Raw genomic sequence first — 14,892 nt, 5'->3', positions numbered from 1 at the left:
GTTTTGAAAGAATTACTGCTTTGCATACAAGCCAGTGTATTGAATGTGCGGGACAAAATTGAGACTTTAATTAAGAAGTTGGAGCTCTTTTCTGCCTGCATTAACAAGAACAACACACAGGTCTTTCCATCATTGTATGATTTTTTTGTGTGCAAATGAACTCAAGCTTACAGACAATGTCAAATGTGATATAGCGAAGAACCTGAGTGAGATGGGTGCGCAATTACGCAGGTACTTTCCCAAAACGTACGACACAAACAACTGGATTCGTTATCCCTTTCATGCCCTGCCTCCAGTCCACTTACTGATATCTGAACAAGAGAGCCTCATCGAAATTGCAACAAGCGATTCTGTGAAAACTGAATTTAATCATAAGCCACTGCCAGATTTCTGGATAGGGCTACGCTCAGAGTTTCATGCCTTGGCAAATTGTGTTGTTATTAAGACACTGATGCCCTTTGCAACCACGTACCTACAGTTGAAGTCAGAAGTTTACATACACTTAGGTTGGAGTCATTAAAACTCCCTTTTCAACCACCCCACACATTTCTTGTTAACAAACTATAGTTTTGGCAAGTCAGTTAGGACATCTACTTTGTGCATAACACAAGTCATTTTTCCAACAATTGTTTACAGACAGATCATTTCACTTATAATTCACTGTATCACAATTCCAGTGGGTCAGAAGTTTACATACACTAAGTTGACTGTGCCTTTAAACAGCTTGGAAAATTCCAGAAAATTATGTCATGGCTTTAGAAGCTTCTGATAGGCTAATTGACATAATTTGAGTCAATTGGAGGTGTACCTGTGGATGTATTTCAAGGCCTACCTTCAAACTCAGTGTATCTTTGCTTGACAAGGGAAAATAAAAATAAATCAGACAAGACCTCAGAAAGAAAATTGCGGACCTCCAAGTCTGGTTCATCCTTGGGAGCAATTTCTTGAAGCTACCACGTTCATCTGTACAAACAATAGTACGCAAGTATAAACACCATGGGACCATGCAGCCGTAATACCGCTCAGGAAGGAGACGCTTTCTGTATCCTAGAGATGAACATACATTGGTGTAAAAAGTGCAAATCAATCCCAGAACAACAGCAAAGGCCCTTGTGAAGATGCTGGAGGAAACAGGTACAAAAGTATCTATATCCACAGTAAAATGAGTCCTATGTCGACATAACCTGAAAGGCCGCTCAGCAAGGAAGAAGCCACTGCTCCAAAACCACCATAAAAAAGCCAGACTACAGTTTGCAACTGCACATGTGGATAAAGATCATACTTTTTGGAGAAATGTCCTCTGGTCTGATGAAACAAAAATAGAACAGTTTGGCCATAATGATCATTGTTATGTTTGGAGGAAAAAGGGGGAAGCTTGCAAGTCGAAGAACACCATCCCAACCGTGAAGCATGGGGGTGGCAGCATCATGTTGTGGGGGTGCATTGCTGCAAGAGGGACTGGTGCACTTAACAAAAGGAAGGCAATGCTACCAAATACTAATTAAGTGTATGTAAACTTCTGACCCACTGGGGGTGTGATGAAATAAATAAATGCTGAAAGAAATCATTCTCTCTACTATTATTCTTACATTTCACATTCTTAAAATAAAGTGGTGATCCTAACTGACCTACGACAGGGAATTTTTACAAGGATTAAATGTCAGGAATTGTGAAAAAGTGAACTAAATGCATTTGGCTGAAGTGTATGCAAACTTCCGACTTCAACTGTATGTGTGGAGTCTCGGCCCTCACTAGCATGAAAACTAAATACAGGTGCAGACGGTGTGTGGAAATGATTTAAGACTGAGACTCTCTCCAATACAACCCAACATTGCAGAGTTATGTGCATCCTTTCAAGCACACCCTTCTCATTAACCTGTGGTGAGTTATTCAACCTTTTTGATGAAGAAATAAGGTTTTATATGTAAGATGGTTAAATAAAGAGCGAAATGATTGATTATTATTATATTATTATTTGTGCCCTGGTCCTATTTCCAACGTGCCGGGTTGTGACAAAAACTCACACTCATTCTTATGTTTAATAAATGTATCGTATAGTGTGTGTGTGGTAGGATTACAATGATGGCAAAAAACAGCATTTGAGAGTGAACTGACCCTGGTGCTAGAAGGGGTACGCAGCTGGAGGTTGAATGTTTGAAGGGGTAAAAGTTTTGGAAGCACTGCCTTAACCCTTACCCTAGCTAACGTTAGCGTTAGCCACCTAGCTAACATTAGCGTTAGCCACCTAGCTAACGTTAGCCACAACAAATTGCAATTCGTAACATATCAATTCACAACATATCACAAGAATTGTAATTTGTAACATATCATACGAAATGGATGATGGACATCCATATCCAAATGAATACATACCATACTAAATTGAGTTTCCTGGATTTACATACAGAATAATAGGGAATTCTCTGAGACCAGGCTGCCCTTTTATTTAACTAGGCAAGTCAGTTAACTGACTTACCTGGTTAAATAAAATATCATGGACTGACTGTTTTAATTCCTAAACAAATACTTTGGTATAAAGTATATGTTAGCTATGGCTAGAACAAAGTTCATCCCCTGGATATCAAAGAATTATCTAACTTAGCTGGCGTAATAGCTAACTTAGCTAGCAAAAAAGTCTAAATGTAATGCGTGACCGTACCTGTTTACATAGATTGCAAAAGTTAACTAGATAGCTAATAAATTTAGCTAGCAGAATAGCATTTACTAAAACGGGCAATAACTTAACGTTAGCAGATTGTATTATATTTTAAATCTCACCAACTTTGAGAGTTCTCTTACTTATGAAAACTAATGCTAGAGTTACTGTAACTTTACTGTACCGTTACCAGCGGCTAAGGAGCAACTATTGATAGCCACAAGTTGGCGGTTAGTATTTAACTTCTACTGTTGGAAAACAAGTTGGCTCTGGTTAATATCACCATTACAGTATGGTGTTTAATCTTACCTTGTGGTATGAAAAGCTGATAATTTAGGAGAAAGTTGGAGACAATTGGCTACAGTAGCTAGCTAGCTACAGTTCTATCTGGCTGAGTCAACCAATAGCATCGCACCCCTCCATCTTTCAAAAGATGGAACGGCGCTATAGGCTGAGTCCTTCTTCCAAAGAATGAGAAGCTATACATGATTGGCTTTTGAAACGTGGACATGGAGATGGTGATTGGACATGGTTGACAGCCTAGCATGAGTAAAATAGCGCCAAAGCCATGCTCTGCGAACTGAGCTACAGAGGACGACAAGGACCCACCTCGAGGCCCTGCATTATTGGACATGTCCAATTGTTAACATCCTGAATTCTCAGTTAGTGCTGGCCGAAGTAGGTAGGGAAGTAGGGGAGTAGGTAGGTAGGTAGGTAGGTAGGGGTGGCAGGTAGCCTACTGGTTAGAGCGTTGGGCCAGTAACCGAAAGGTTGCTAGATTGAATCCCCAAACTGACAAGGTAAAAATCTGTCGTTTTGCCCCTGAACAAGGCACTTAACCCACTGGTCCTAGGCTGTCATTGTAAGTAAGAAAATGTTCTTAAGAACAAATTCTTATTTACAATGATGGCCTACCCCAGATGACGCTGGGCCAATCACGGATGGTTTCGATACAGCCTGGAATTGAACCAGGGTCTGTAGTGACATCTCTAGCACTGAGATGCAGTGCCTTAGACCACTGCACCACTCAGGAGCCTAGCTGATATAACCTAAGTTGACTATTTGCCATGATGCTTGATTAGACAACTTGCTTGAATACTGACAAATTTCCCAATAACACCATGTATTCTTGTAGGCTGACTATATTAGCATAGTTTACATTAGGTTTGCTATGTATTGATAATTGTTCTTGTGGTAGTGTTATACATCCATCCTGTTGGTTTCAGATGTCTAAAAGAAGGGCTAGCTTAGCCAGCTAGTCCTAAGGAGGACTCCGGTACACAAATCAAATCAAATCAAATCAAATTTTATTTGTCACATACACATGGTTAGCAGATGTTAATGCGAGTGTAGCGAAATGCTTGTGCTTCTAGTTCCGACAATGCAGTAATAACGAACAAGTAATCTAACTAACAATTCCAAAAATACTACTGTCTTATACACAGTGTAAGGGGATAAAGAATATGTACATAAGGATATATGAATGAGTGATGGTACAGAGCAGCATAGGCAAGATACAGTAGATGATATTGAGTACAGTATATACATATGAGATAAGTATGTAAACCAAGTGGCATAGTTAAAGTGGCTAGTGATACATGTATTACATAAGGATGCAGTCGATGATATAGAGTACAGTATCAACGTATGCATATGAGATGAATAATGTAGGGTAAGTAACATTATATAAGGTAGCATTGTTTAAAGTGGCTAGTGATATATTTACATAATTTCCCATCAATTCCCATGATTAAAGTGGCTGGAGTAGAGTCAGTGTCATTGACAGTGTGTTGGCAGTAGCCACTCAATGTTAGTGGTGGCTGTTTAACAGTCTGATGGCCTTGAGATAGAAGCTGTTTTTCAGTCTCTCGGTCCCAGCTTTGATGCACCTGTACTGACCTCGCCTTCTGGATGACAGCGGGGTGAACAGGCAGTGGCTCGGGTGGTTGATGTCCTTGATGATCTTTATGGCCTTCCTGTAGCATCGGGTGTTGTAGGTGTCCTGGAGGGCAGGTAGTTTGCCCCGGTGATGCGTTGTGCAGACCTCACTACCCTCTGGAGAGCCTTACGGTTGAGGGCGGTGCAGTTGCCATACCAGGCGGTGATACAGCCCGCCAGGATGCTCTCGATTGTGCATCTGTAGAAGTTTGTGAGTGCTTTTGGTGACAAGCCAAATTTCTTCAGCCTCCTGAGGTTGAAGAGGCGCTGCTGCGCCTTCCTCACGATGCTGTCTGTGTGAGTGGACCAATTCAGTTTGTCTGTGATGTGTATGCCGAGGAACTTAAAACTTGCTACCCTCTCCACTACTGTTCCATCGATGTGGATGGGGGTGTTCCCTCTGCTGTTTCCTGAAGTCCACAATCATCTCCTTAGTTTTGTTGACGTTGAGTGTGAGGTTATTTTCCTGACACCACACTCCGAGGGCCCTCACCTCCTCCCTGTAGGCCGTCTCGTCGTTGTTGGTAATCAAGCCTACCACTGTTGTGTCGTCCGCAAACTTGATGATTGAGTTGGAGGCGTGCATGGCCACGCAGTCGTGGGTGAACAGGGAGTACAGGAGAGGGCTCAGAACGCACCCTTGTGGGGCCCCAGTGTTGAGGATCAGCGGGGAGGAGATGTTGTTGCCTACCCTCACCACCTGGGGGCGGCCCGTCAGGAAGTCCAGTACCCAGTTGCACAGGGCGGGGTCGAGACCCAGGGTCTCGAGCTTGATGACGAGTTTGGAGTGTACTATGGTGTTGAATGCCGAGCTGTAGTCGATGAACAGCATTCTCACATAGGTATTCCTCTTGTCCAGATGGGTTAGGGCAGTGTGCAGTGTGGTTGAGATTGCATCGTCTGTGGACCTATTTGGGCGGTAAGCAAATTGGAGTGGGTCAAGGGTGTCAGGTAGGGTGGAGGTGATATGGTCCTTGACTAGTCTCTCAAAGCACTTCATGATGACGGATGTGAGTGCTACGGGGCGGTAGTCGTTTAGCTCAGTTACCTTAGCTTTCTTGGGAACACTGCACACCGTGTGCTTTTGTACTTTTTGTTCATCTAAAAAACATACTAGAAATAGCTGTCATTAAATATAGGCCTTTACTACTAATGAACAGCAACTTTGTTATAATGTTTGGCCATCAAATTGTCATTGCATATTGTAACAAAGAGTATACACAGTGTCAAAGTCCCAAGCTGTGATCTTGTCAACCAATTACAACAGGTTTTAACAAAAGTTCCAGAGAGAGGTAGAGTTCATCACCCCTTGACTCAAGGTTTTGTGTGTGGGGGATGGGTAGTGGGGTGAGCTACTTGAAAGTGCTGGGAGATGGTGAAGTCACCAGCAGGGGACTTCATAACAGGCTTCCTTATGTATTGTTACAGATAGAGAATTGCCCGATGCAGGTCCATGGACAACTCTTCTCTGGGGCCTTCAGTGTTGTGTCTGTGGATTCACCCCCAGGAGGTCAAATAAATAAAGCTTACAGGCTAAACAAACATGCATTCTCTTTTCTGATTTACTGAAATTAGATACCGTACTCTAGTGTTGTCTCTGTATTTCCCTCCTATATTTGAAGCAGGTCTCTACCTACAGCTTCGCCAGTGCCTGCGTCTGTGTCTGCTGTTCAGACTCCTCCATTGAGGACTGCAATTGAACTTGTTGTCAATGGTAAATGTTACATTTCTTTTTTTTTACTATTAGGTTTTCTCTCTTTTGCAGTTCAATAAGCAAAGTTTTTGGGGGCTCTCGTATCTGCAGTAAGACCAAACCTTAACCTGGCAAGGAAGCCTTTAAAAAAAAATCTATTGAACCTCTAGGCAAGTCCGTTAAGAAAGCCTGCTCATGTAAATCAAATACAGACTAACCTGTCAAAAGCTTGGTTTGTATTGATCTGTTTTTATAACGGTATAACCTTAAATAATCTTAATGGAACTACATAGATGTCCGTAGCCCGGCCAAGTTGTCTACAGCCTCTCTGAGTGCCCCCACCCATGCTATGGCCTCTGTAAGTGCCCCCACCACTACACCGCGTCTGAGTACCCCAATCCCTGCACCCGTCTGTGAGTGGAATTGTACCTGCTACATCATACACTGTTGTCCTTTTAGAACTAATACCTAGAACTTACATCAATCAAACATGATGGAGAAAAACTATCGTGTGTCATGTTTGAAATATCGCATGACCATATTGTCGGTATTCATACACATCTGTCCCTTTAGCATTTCAGCATGATGTGCCTAGGAAGCCTGTTTGGGAAAATATTATATAGCTTAACCTGTCAAGAGCTTATTTAATTAATACTGTTTACCCTCAAATCATTTTCATGTTAGGCTATATAATAATCTTCTACCATTTCCCCTTCCTCCCGGCCCTTCTCCAGCCCTGCTACAGCCTCTGTGAAGACGACCTCGTCTTTCTCCCAGACCCCATCTGCTACAGCCTCTGTGAAGACCACCTCGTCTTTCTCCCAGACCCCATCTGCTACAGCCTCTGTGAAGACGACCTCGTCTTTCTCCCAGACCTCATCTGCTACAGACTCTGTGAAGACCACCTCGTCTTTCTCCCAGACCCCATCTGCTACAGCCTCTGTGAAGACCACCTCGCCTTTCTCCCAGACCTCATCTGCTACAGACTCTGTGAAGACCACCTCGTCTTTCTCCCAGACCCCATCTGCTACAGCCTCTGTGAAGACCACCTCGTCTTTCTCCCAGACCTCATCTGCTACAGACTCTGTGAAGACCACCTCGTCTTTCTCCCAGACCCCATCTGCTACAGCCTCTGTGAAGACCACCTCGCCTTTCTCCCAGACCCCATCTGCTACAGCCTCTGTGAAGACAATCACTCTGCTGTTTCTAATGGGCACCGCCAGCTCTTCTAGAGCTTCTAAGTGCTCTCCTCTGATAGAGCCTCTAAGAGGAACCTCAGTACATAACGCGCTGTCATTTCTTAACTAATATTGTTATGAAAACTATGTGTCAGTGTTTTGATTTGATTAAGATATTGTGAGTAATCATAATAATCTATTTTTGGCTTGTTTTGCATTCAGTTGTCTTTGTCATTCTCAAGAGAGCTGATTGGTGGGTGGACAACCTGCTCAGGCAGACTGGGAAGGCCATACAGGATATGGACCTGACTCAGAGGAGACTGATATGCAGGACTATTCAATGGACCCCACAGTTGCTAGTCATCTGGATGGCTTCACTAACACCACCACTACTGACTTCTCTGCTGCCAGGCCCACCCAAACTGCTCCCGCTACAATCCTGCTTCCTACTGTGTCAAGTCTGCTGCCACCAATACCTGGCCTGCTTCACTCACAGCCCAGTCTGCTGCCAGGCCCACCCAAACTGCTCCCGCTACAGTCCTGCTTCCTCCTGTGTCAAGTCTGCTGCCACCAATACCTGGCCTGCTTCACTCACAGCCCAGTCTGCTGCCAGCCAACTCCACCCACGCAAAACAACTTGAGTGGCAACGCGTCACTAGTTTCCATATAGACCCTGCTGCAAGTTTCCATATAGACCCTGCTGTAAGTTTCCATATAGACCCTGCTGCAAGTTTCCATATAGACCCTGCTGCAAGTTTCCATATAGACCCTGCTGCAAGTTTCCATATAGACCCTGCTGCAAGTTTCCATATAGACCCTGCTGTAAGTTTCCATATAGACCCTGCTGCAAGTTTCCATATAGACCCTGCTGCAAGTTTCCATATAGACCCTGCTGCAAGTTTCCATATAGACCCTGCTGTAAGTTTCCATATAGACCCTGCTGTAAGTTTCCATATAGACCCTGCTGTAAGTTTCCATATAGACCCTGCTGTAAGTTTCCATATAGACCCTGCTGTAAGTTTCCATATAGACCCTGCTATACTCCAGCCCTTTTTATCTTCTTTCTAAAATGAGGGTCATCGAGTAAATCAGATTGAGCTTTAACCCACGGTTGTTCTAGTGTGTCACAAACCACTACCTTCCTTCCCACGGGGCACACCTGGGTAGAATCAACTTTGTTCCAATGTCATTTCAATGAAACTACGTTGAACTACATTGGTTCAACGTAGTTTCATTGAAATGACGTGGGAACAAAATTGAATTGACATCTGTGCCCAGTGGAATGTGATGTATTTATATTTATATCAGGTAATACGCAGTCCACAAGAAACTGCAACAGACAACTGAATATTTAAGATACTAATTGCAAGATACTAATTGTATAGTACAGCAATAAACCAATCTCATTAGAACAACACTTCTATATATTATGATTATGCTACCATAATTGTTTCATTAACTTAGGTGATCTTAAATTCACCAATGTAAAAAACAACACTTTTGGAGACTATAGTGGTTGTTTAGAAATGTTATTTCTGGCCAAGGCGGGATTGAACTGGGGACCTTAGGGTCCACTCTTCCCCTTCCTCTCCCCTCCCCTTAACTTATTATTGTTCCCCAGCTTTGGCGCTTGCAACACCAGGATAATGGGTTTGATTCCCGGGACCACCCGTATGTAGGAATGTACGCACGCATGACTGTAAGTCGTTTTGGATAAAAGCGTCTACTAAATGGCATATATTATATTACTATTATATGAATTCGTTTTTCCTGACCATGTGCAAAGCTGAGACTGAACCTAGGGGCCTATAGGAAGTGATGTCAAGGGGATGTAGTTCCTTTTTCTGCAAGTGTGTATTGATCATTCAGGCTGCATTTTAATAGCGAAGCAGGCGAGTTTCAAGCCACTTCATTCCTTTGCTGGAATAGGCCCTTAGGGTTAACACATACACTATACAGGGACCCATGAATACACACACACACACACACCCTCTCCAAGACAATCCCCACCCTTCATTTGTCCCTACATTGACTCTTTTTCTATTTTTTTGACCCACGGTGCATATACATATACAACCTGCTGGCTGCACACATGTATTGTGTGAAATCATGTATTAAGACTACACTACAGGGTCTTGCTGCCATCATCTGGGTCACAAGTTCACATACTGGGGGTATGTAAGGCTACATTTCTCCACATACTACTCAAAAGGTTGTATTCATCCCACAGTATACATCTAGAGTATGGCATATTTGGTGTGTGTTATCATACTTTTTTTCACCATCATACTTTTCCTTGAAGTGCAGGTGCGTTATGTCTCCAAATGCCACCTGTCCCTTCACATCCGGTGAGCTACATCTTGATTTGGTCAGTATTGTCGCCCACAACTCAGGTCCTGATTGGCACAAAAGGTACAAAGGGCGCGGCGTTGAAGTGCGAGTAGGCGTGGTAAAACTATCCAAACAGTCCTGGGTAATGAAACCGAGTGCTCGAGGACTGGCGCTCTGGATGAGGTGGGCGTTCTGTGCGTTCTGTAGCGGGACGAGAGGGGTCTCCTGAGTTATTTCGGCTCGAGCGCAGTGAGATGTGTAGCGCAACACAGTGATACCTGCTAATATCATTGGATACAAATTTGGAAAACAAGTGCTTTAGTTTGGAATAAAACGTCTTTGTGGTTATCCAAGTGATCGGACAAAGGCAAGCGTAACGAGTTTCCCAAACTTTAGATAGAGAGGAGTGTAAACCTGTTTTCTACCTCTACATTAGGAACCCGAGAGCTGCTGCATAAAGAGTGGATTCTGTTTTTGTTGGATTTTAATCTGGATTTCAAATTAAACACATTATTTTCCTAAAATTTCTTCAAACATTTTTGCTTCCAACTGTTTTTATTGAGTAGAGAGCCTGTGACCGAGGCACGGGTGACTTCACCTGTCATGCGGAATACAAACTGTAGGAATATGAAATCGTTTCCGGATTAAGCCTGCGGTTACAGTTGTTACATTTATTGGCGCGTGATCTAACTGCAAGTAAAGAGGAAATTCAATTTTCAACTCATGTAATTGTAAAGCTCGGTGAATTATTTACAATTCGACCTCTTTAGACCCTCGACTTGGTGCTTTAGTCCATCTTTCGAAATCCTTACACATGTTTAATTGATTCGTTGGATTAAACAACAGTGAACGTTTATTTAGATTTTTCCCGGACCTTTACTGCATTTATAATCACCATGGTTCATTCGAAAGGTGCTCATGCTGTTGGAACAGAAACTTGTGGTCTGGAATGAAACTTGTCGGTGATTTATAGAACAGAGGACTCTGGGCATGCTGCTGGAGCAATTACTCTCTCCTGGGATTTAATATTTCCGAGATGCAGTCATAAATTAAAGGAAGGACTGAGCTGAGAAAATACTCAAGTTCACAGCACACAGTGCAATTTTTCTGCCTATATTTCTTTCTGGAAATATCCCACTTTCCAATGGCGACCAGGGTAAAACCCCCGCTATGCGGTGTCGTCCGTTGGCTGCTCGTGCTGCTCCTCTCCCAGCTGCCCCGGCTCGCGCAAACTGCCTCCAAGGATATAGTGTGTGAGCCCATCACGGTGCCCATGTGTAAGGGCATCGGATACAACCTCACCTACATGCCCAACCAGTTCAACCACGACACCCAGGAGGAGGTGGGCTTGGAGGTCCATCAGTTCTGGCCCCTGGTCCGCATCCACTGCTCCCCAGACCTGCTCTTCTTCCTGTGTTCCATGTACACCCCTATCTGTCTGCAGGACTACAAGAAGCCCCTGCCCCCCTGCCGCTCTGTGTGTGAGCGGGCCAAACGAGGCTGCTCCCCTCTCATGATCCAGTATGGTTTTGAATGGCCAGAGAGGATGAGCTGTGAGCAGCTGCCTCAGCTGGGAGACGAGACTCTGTGTATGGACCAGAACAGTAGCGAGACCACCACCCTTTCCCCTCCCTTGCCCAAACCCACCTCCAAAGGCACCCGCCGAAGGCAGCCCGCCCCCAAGCCCCCCGCCCCCCAGGAGTGTGACCGGGACTGCCGTTGTCGGGACCCTCTGGTGCCTATCAAGAAAGACGCCCACCCCTTATACAACCGGGTCCACACTGGCCCTGTGGATAACTGTGCCCAGCCCTGCCACCACCCTTACTTCTCCCAGGACGAACGCACCTTCACCACCTTCTGGATCGGCCTGTGGTCCATCCTGTGCTTTGTCTCCACCCTGACCACTGTTGCCACCTTCCTCATCGACATGGAGCGCTTTCAGTACCCTGAGAGACCTATCATCTTCCTGGCTGCCTGCTACCTTTTTGTCTCCCTGGGCTACATTATACGACTAGTGGCAGGTCACGAGAGGGTGGCGTGCGCAGGGAGCGGAGACCAGCAGCACATCCTGTATGACACCACTGGCCCACCCCTGTGTACCCTGGTCTTCCTGCTCATCTACTTCTTCAGCATGGCCAGCTCCATCTGGTGGGTGGTGCTCTCCCTCACCTGGTTCCTGGCCGCGGGCATGAAGTGGGGCAACGAGGCGATTGCTGGTTACTCCCAGTACTTCCACCTGGCTGCCTGGCTGATCCCCAGCGTCAAGTCCATCGTGGTCCTCGCTCTGAGTTCTGTGGATGGAGACCCAGTGGTGGGGATCTGCTACGTGGGGAACCAGAGTCTGGAGAGCCTGCGGGGGTTTGTGTTAGCTCCCCTGGTGGTCTACCTCTTCACCGGCTCCCTGTTCCTCCTAGCAGGCTTTGTGTCTCTGTTCCGCATCCGCAGCATCATCAAACAGGGAGGGACCAAGACAGACAAACTGGAGAAGCTGATGATCAGGATCGGATTGTTCACGGTGCTTTACACAGTTCCTGCTACTATAGTAGTAGCCTGCCTGGTGTACGAGCAGCACTACAGGCCTGGTTGGGACCGGGCTCTATCCTGCTCCTGTCAGGCTGAGAGACAGAGGCTGGGCCTGGGGCCCGACTACGCCGTCTTCATGTTGAAATACTTCATGTGTCTGGTGGTGGGGATTACGTCCGGCGTGTGGATCTGGTCCGGAAAGACCCTGGAGTCGTGGAGGAGGTTCACCGCTCGCTGCTGCCTCTGCTGGGCCTCCAAGCCCACCGCACCCCCCTCCATGTACAGCGAGGCCAGTACGGCCCTCACAGGACACCCCAGTGCGGCCCTGCCACCAGGGTCCTACCACAAACCTGCCCTGCCCTCACATGTGTGAACTGGACCCTAGAGGGTAGAGAGGCCACGAATGCACGTGTCCAGTGATAGCCCCCCTGTCCTATGTGTGACTGGGAACGTGCCTCACCTGGAAATTGGACAAGATGGTGACTGTGATAAAAACACCATACAGCTCTCTGGAAGGAAAAGGAACAGAGGACAAGGAGATAACCAAGTAATTCCACAGGTTCTAAATAGAACATTTATCGACCAACCAGCCTCACTAGCTCTTCTTGGAACATGAAGAACAGACACAAATGTGTTTTAACAGGAAAGAAATGGGACGTTTGTATCATATGAACTCTATGGTACTTCCGATGCGCCGTGCTGCTTTGGTAAAGTACCACTACTTCAAAAGAGCCACTAGAACATTCTCTGAGAGGGGGAAAATGGAGATGTGTTTTTATGTGTATAAACCAGTACTCCTGTCAATCTATCAGGACCATTAGAGATGACTCATTATTTATTCCTGTATACATTACCAGTCAAACATTTGGACACACCTACTCATTCAAGGGTTTAAAAAAAAATATGACTATTTTCTACATTATAGAATAATAGTGATGACATCAAAACTATGAAATAACACATATAGAATCATGTAGTAAACAAAAAAGTGTTAAACAACTCAAAATATATTTTAGATTTTAGATTCTTCAAAGTAGCCACCCTTTGCCTTGATGACAGCTTTGCACACTCTTGGCATTCTCTAAATCGGCTTCACCTGGAATGCTTTTCCAACAGTCTTGAAGGAGTTCCCACATATGCTGAGCTCTTGTTGGCTGCTTTTCCTTCAATGTTTGGTCCAACTCATCCCAAACCATCTCAATTGGGTTGAGGTTGGGTGATTGTGGAGGCCAGGTCATCTGATGCAGCACTCCATCACTATCCTTCTTGGTCCAACAGCCCTTACAAAGCCTGGGGATGTGTTCGGTCATTGTCCTGTTGAAAAACAAACGATAGTCCTACTAAGTGCAAACCAGATGGGATGGTGTATCACTGCAGAATGCTGTGGTAGCCATGCTGGTTATGTGTGCCTTGAATTCAAAATAAATCACAGAGAGTGTCACCAGAAAAGTACCACCACACCATCACACCTCCGCCATGCTTCACGGTGGGAACCACACGTGTGGAGATCATCCGTTCACCTACTCTGCGTCTCACAAAGACATGGCGGTTGGAACCAAATATCTCAAATTTGGACAGATTTCCACTGGTCTAATGTCCATTGCTCGTTTCTTGGCCCAAGCAAGTCTCTTCTTGTTGGTGTCCTGTAGTAGTGGTTTATTTGCAGCAATTCAAACATGAAGGCCTGAATCACGCAGTCTCTTCTGAACAGTTGATTTTGAGATGTGTCTGTTACTTGAACTCTGTGAAGCATTTATTTGGGCTGCAATTTCCGAGGCTGGTAACTCTAATGAACATATCCTCTGCAGCAGAGGTAACTCTGAGTCTTCCTTTCCTGTGACGGTTCTCATGAGAGCCAGTTTCATCATAGTGCTTGATGGTTTTTGCGACTGCACTTGAAACTTTCAAAATTCTTGAAATTTCCCGGATTGACTGACCTTCATGTCTTAAAGTAATGATGGACTGTCATTTCTCTTATCTTATTTTAGCTGTTCTTGCCATAATATGGACTTGGGTCTTTTACCAAATAGGGCTATTTTCTGTATACCACCCCTACCTTGTCACAACACCACTGATTGGCTCAAACGCATTAAGGAGGAAAGAAATTCTACAAATGAAGTTTTCACAAGGCACACCTGTTGATTGAAATAGTGACTACCTCATGAAGCTGGTTGAGAGAATGCCAAGAGTGTGCAAAGCTGTCATCAAGGCAAAGGGGGGCTACTTTGAAGAATCTCAAATATATTTTCCTTGTTTAACACTTTTTTGGTTACTACATGATTCCATATGTGTTATGTCATAGTTTTGATGTCTCCACTTTTAATTTACAATGTATAAAATAGTAAAAACAAAGAAAAACCCTTGAATGAGTAGGTGTGTCCAAACTTTTGACTGGTACTGTGTATGATGCTCTATAAAAGATTATGGATTGAGCTGGCCCAGAATGCCCCCATTATCCAGGGTATTGTTCATTGTGGACACTGGGTCCGTAATGGGTGAAAACAAAACAACTCGAGGAACACTAATGAAAATATATATTTTTTATTTTCAGCATGATCCCCAGTGATTTAAAT

The 14,892-nt window shown here is 44.6% G+C and overlaps 1 protein-coding gene across 1 annotated transcript; it reads left to right on the top strand.

Annotated features, from left to right (window-relative positions):
• Positions 1 to 9,937: 9,937 nt before the first annotated feature.
• Positions 9,938 to 13,240, top strand: LOC112238005 (frizzled-5-like). The gene has a single exon (XM_024406606.2). The coding sequence runs from the start codon at positions 10,941 to 10,943 to the stop codon at positions 12,690 to 12,692; it is 1,752 nt and encodes a 583-aa protein (XP_024262374.1). The 5' UTR covers positions 9,938 to 10,940; the 3' UTR covers positions 12,693 to 13,240.
• Positions 13,241 to 14,892: the final 1,652 nt, after the last annotated feature.

Source organism: Oncorhynchus tshawytscha, linkage group LG03 (assembly GCF_018296145.1).
Source record: "Oncorhynchus tshawytscha isolate Ot180627B linkage group LG03, Otsh_v2.0, whole genome shotgun sequence".
Taxonomy (NCBI): domain Eukaryota; kingdom Metazoa; phylum Chordata; class Actinopteri; order Salmoniformes; family Salmonidae; genus Oncorhynchus; species Oncorhynchus tshawytscha.
This window is presented reverse-complemented; position numbering and strand designations above follow the sequence as displayed.

Excerpts from the sequence above, each read along its gene's own strand:
- LOC112238005 (XM_024406606.2), top strand. The coding sequence starts at position 10,941 with ATGGCGACCAGGGTAAAACCCCCGCTATGCGGTGTCGTCCGTTGGCTG.